The following is a 5,389-nucleotide window of genomic DNA, read 5'->3' as shown; positions in this document are numbered from 1 at the left end:
TTTGGCAAACTGGCATCATGAATGTATGTTCCTGTAACCACGGATGTGAAAACAACTATCGCTGGATTCAGGGCCAGCCCAAGCCTTTTGGGGGCCCTAAGCAGAATTTGATTTGGGGGGTCCCCCCTCCCACCACCAGATTATTGGAGCTGCTAACGTTCTGCAGCTCGTGTTGCTGTGAAGTCATTTCAGTCCATTGTTCACTTGGTAACGTTGGCTTTGACAGGCTGCTGTATAAATAAACCCTCCATTACCATTACGTCCCGGGGGCCCTGCAGGTACATGTACATCAAGTACATCAAGTACATGACGTGCTGTATACACATCAGACCGAGTGAGTTTACGTTACGAGCCGGAGAACAGAGAGAGTTGTTTACACTCGAGAAGCCGACATATAATCTTTTCTGGAGCGAGTGACGGGGGGGGGGGGGGTGTGTTCATCGGGACTCAAACTCTCACTTTGAAAACTGGACTGTTTGGAGATCAGAAATGATTTAGCTCTAACGTGCTGAAGCCTACGTGCTGAGTCATCGCCATCTGAAGCACAGTTGTTAGATTTATTTTGTATATTTTCAGATAAATATAGAGTAGAAAATATAGTATAATATAAAGTATATATTTTTTACACAGAGATTCAACCATAATCACAGAAAGAAGAGCCCTCGATACATTTAATAATTACATTCATTTAATTAATTTACTCTGTATAATGATTTCCGAACTTCCTCCTAAAATAAACCGGCCCAGATTGATAGTAGTATAGTATAGTAGTAGTAAAGTGTAGTAGTAGTATACTGAACGATAGAAGTGGACATGTTAGGTTGAATTACACACACGATGTTTGTCAGTTTAAAAAGATTATTTTACACATCAAGTCTGTTTTGTAGTAAAACTGAAAATCTAAAATTCATGGCAAAATTCAAACAGAATCAAAATAGATGTCTCTTGCTTACATACCCCCCCCCCCCCCCCAAAAAAAGGGGGCGGGACTTATGCCTACTCTAAATGGACCTGTCAATCAGCAGGTAGGCCCCGCCCCCTAAAGCATCCCCTGCTTTCTGGTCTGTTGGACTCTAAATGGACCATCATGTACTAAATGAACATCATGCTGGATTGAAGAAGACTTGAAGAAAAAGCCCCCGTAAAAGATTTCTTCTTCTCAGAACATTCAGATCACGTTGGTTCACAGAAGCCGCGTTGTTCCCGATCACTGAACTTTTCAACTGGAGGTTGTCGTGATGAGAAAAGAAGTGTTAATTCATCGTCTTTCTGTGTATGAACCACTCTGTGACCGAGCCCCCCCCCCCGGGCCCCTTTCGGGCCACATGTGACTGTTCACACCCCTGCAGTCCTGACCAGGGGGGTAAACAAATGACTTGTGCATATAATTATGCATGCATGCACACACACACACACACACACACACACACACACACACACACACACACACACACACACACACACACACACACACACACACACACACACACAGGAGCATGATCAACACCATGGCAGATTATCAAGATCCTGCAGGGAAAAGCAGATGCTTTTAATAATAAATGGTTTCATTGATCCGAGAGAGAACAGCTGACAAAACCACACACACACACACACACACACACACACACACACACACACACACACACACACACACACACACACACACACACACACACACCGTGCCAACCTGAACCAATGACACAGATCTATAAAGCGGTATTAAATTGCCGGACCTATAAATATTAATCAAGCTATTCATTTCAGCTGCTGATGAGAAAACATCCGGTATCATATAAATATTTTCATTCAACCCGCTTTGTGCCAGTTCTCTTCCGTATCAGGAACACGGGAGACAAATACAGCTCATACGTTAAGGAATAGAAAAGAAAGAGTTACGAATGCAGAAAGTTATATATGAATTCAAAAAGAAACTAAATGTGCAATATCAGCGTTTTTAAACATCGTGGCCTGAACGGGTTAACGTAGTCTGAAAACGCGATCGTCTGCTCCTCTACGTGTTAGCAGCGACGACATCCTTAGGGCTTGATCGTAAATACGAAGACTATGTGTTCACATGCTCGTCTTCACCGAGGAAATCACAAACAACACATTTACACAACGGCTGTTCCAGCTGTGAACGTAGCCGTTAGCCCTGCCGTTAGCAACAATGCTGGCTCAGCAACACTTAGGCCCCGTACACACGAAGCAAAACAAACTTTTTTCTCCGTTTTGCCTTGGCGTCGTTTCGAGAAAATCTGCGTCCAGACGAATCCACTGAAAACGCCTCAGCGCGCTGTAGTACATATTCCAGGCCTATATGTGGCACTGTTTCTGCTAAAAAAATGCAGAAGAAGAGACGGAGCGTGACCGGATGTTTGCTGTTGCTGTGGCAACACGTGAGAGCTACGGCTAAATATCCACCCAATCAATAAACACCCATAAGATGACAATTTGGCCCGTATAAATAAAACCAACAATAAGCACCAACAGCCGTCACCCTAAGGACCTTGACGAGGCGTTGTCACACGTGGGATGGATTAATTAGACAAATAAATGCCTACATTCATGGGAAGTTAGCTAGCGGTTGGTTGTAAACGATCACGAAACGGAGGGGTGCCGTTTTTTTCTTTTCCACCCTGAGAGCTGGTTTCAGAAAAGTGCGTTTTCAGGCCGCGAAAACGCCGGATTCGTATGGACGGCAGGGCGAAACGCACAGGACTTCTGCGTTTACGCACTGAAAACGTTTTCGTGTGGACAGGCCCTTAAGGTGGGCTGACCTTTAAGGTGGACCTTTAAGTGACAAGATGCTCTTTGAAGTATCTTTTTTATCTTTAACAGTTAACTCTGTAACTGAGAGCAGGTTAAACATCTCATTATTAATATCCCGACTACAAACTCAACTCAACTGTAATGGTAGTATTAAGTACTTATATCTTGTACTCGGTCTGATAAAAACTGGTATCTGTGCATCTGTATTTGTCACATTCTGGTTCATATAAACCTTTATCATTTATCCTTCTGTTCACACAACAATATATACAGAGAAGATGGGGATTTCATATATATTTACAAATGGTGATTAATCGTGATTAATGGTGATTAAGCTACCTTGTGATTAATGTGATTAAAATGTTTAATTGCTTGACAGTCCTCATGTTTTTATTACATCTTTACACGACTAAAGAGTTTAGATTAGATCAAAGTTACACATCAACAACAATATACAAATGAAATGGGATTCTTTCGTACAAATTAACGAGTAAATAATCGTGATTAACCCACCCTGGGATTTAGCTGAATAAATCGATTGGCAGCTCTAAAAAAATAAAAATATATGGATATTTTCCATCATTAGTTTTCTTTATTATGCTCATTTGTCATCACGAGATTTTGACTTTTACGTGACGATTAAACGTTAAATGCTAAAGTTATTAATATTGTGCATGACACTTCTGCACATATTATTATTATTATTATTATTATTATTATTATTATTATTATCATAACAGGTGTATAGCTGCATATGTATATATATATATAGTGTATTTCTCATTATGGTAATTTTTTCTATTCATGTTTTTGACTGCAGCACTTTGACTTTATTGTTTATTCTCTGTGAGTTCATTAACTTGGATATGAACTCTGATTTCTGATTCCTCAGGAAGAAGGAAATCCTGCAGGGGTCCAATAATAATAATAATAATAATAATAATAATAATAATAATAACTATAGATTATTAACTGTGCGTGTGCCTTGTGTGCACGTGACATGTAATCTACCGTCTGTCTGCAGGATTGATAAAGAGGATAGCCCCCCCCCCCCCCCGCTGTGATCCGTACCTTGACGCTGGCGCGGCTGGTCTGCGTCTCGGCCTCGATGCGGACGTGTCCTCCCCCCCCACCGACGAGGTTCTCCTTGCGGCTGGAGTTGTTGCGCGAGTGCCGGCTTTGGTAGGCGACCACGGACGGGATGGACTCGGCCGCGTCGGTCTTCACGAAGAGCCCGTGCAGCGCGGCGGCGGTGCCCTGCGAGATGGTGGCGCCGGTGGCTCCGGTGCCGCCGGCGGCGGTGGTGGTCTGGTGCGGGGAGTTGGACTCGTCCGAGTCCCGGCAGTAGATCACGCCGCTCTGGGAGACGTGGATGCTGGGAGCGCAGCCCATCGCGCCTCGGCGGCGTGGACGCGCCTTTCAGCGACGACGCGCCGGGGATGGGATGGAGGGGGGGCGGGGACCGGGGGAGACCGGGAACCGGGTACCGACGCCGCCGCCGCCGCCTTCCTGTCGTCCGTCTCCGGGCATCGGCTGGATCCGGTCTCACCTCCACATCAAAAAGGGGGGAGGAGGGGGGGATGTGGTGCTGGTTGTCTTAACGTGAATCCGGTTCCTCCAGTCCTCCTCCGCTATTGCAGCAGGATCCCGGGTGTCGACATCATATTCGGGTCTGTGAGGATGTAGAAGCCCGACGGTGGCCTGTACCACCCGGACTGGAGGAGAGGAACATGAGAGCCCGGGTAGATGGACTAAACCACCTGGCGGCTTCACATCCGGATCCTGATCCGGATCTCCGCTCGGATCGTCGACTCGCTGCCTTTATGAAATCTCTTCTGTGTCTCTACTTTAGTTATTCTGGCCACGGTCCATCCCTCTCTCCCCCTCTCCTCCCCCCTCCCTCTACATCACTACTATCTCTCCATCATGACCCTCTTCAGTCCCCGGGGGGCTCCAGAGGTCAAGTCCCGGCTCCAGAGGTCACGTAAAAGCCTCACGATGATGAATTACACATTTATACGCTTGCAAAGACGCAAATGGAGTAATGTTTAAAAAGAAAGAAGAAAAAAAAAAAACACTGCACTTCCTCTTATTATGTTATTTAGATTCCTACTTTGAGATCACGATCACTCAGGTTGACCTTTGACCCCTGACCGGGACAATTATCTTCTCTGTTAATCGATTTACTGTCCCGCTTGATAAAACGTCAGCAAATATGAGGAAATGATGATGATGATGAAAATTCTATTAAAAAAAAGAGTTGATAATATCGTAAAAAATAGTCGCACATTTGCGACCTTTAGTTTTTTTGTCGTACGAATTATCCCGTCGCTCGGCCCGAAAACACGACATCATCCGTGTGACTTTAAACATAAAATAAAATATGGACTTTCAGGAAACGTTGTGTAAAGCTGCTGCAGTAAAACGAGAGGTTTTCTAAAGGGAGTCTGGTGCTGAGAAACAGTACCGCGTTTGTCCACAGGGAGCGCCAAAATCAACACAAACTAGAGTTAGATACTTTATGTCCGACTGTTCTGAATGAACGATGAGCCTTCAATGGGATATATGGACTTTATAATCAACTTTAACGGTGCTTTGATTCAGAGAATAATCAATAAAT

The 5,389-nt window shown here is 44.5% G+C and overlaps 1 protein-coding gene across 1 annotated transcript in view; it reads right to left on the bottom strand.

The window, feature by feature from the left end:
• Positions 1-4,189, bottom strand: part of pde8b (phosphodiesterase 8B) — a 23,881-nt gene extending 19,692 nt beyond the window's left edge. Inside the window, 1 exon segment of the mRNA XM_084034860.1 lies at positions 3,841-4,189. Within this exon segment, the coding sequence (XP_083890986.1) occupies positions 3,841-4,161 (321 nt within the window). The 5' untranslated portion in view covers positions 4,162-4,189.
• Between the last annotated feature and the right edge of the window lie 1,200 nt (positions 4,190-5,389).

Source organism: Eutrigla gurnardus, assembly GCF_963514095.1.
Source record: "Eutrigla gurnardus genome assembly, chromosome: 19".
Taxonomy (NCBI): domain Eukaryota; kingdom Metazoa; phylum Chordata; class Actinopteri; order Perciformes; family Triglidae; genus Eutrigla; species Eutrigla gurnardus.
The sequence above is the reverse complement of the archived record's forward strand: the minus strand, read 5'-3'. Positions and strand labels throughout refer to the sequence as shown.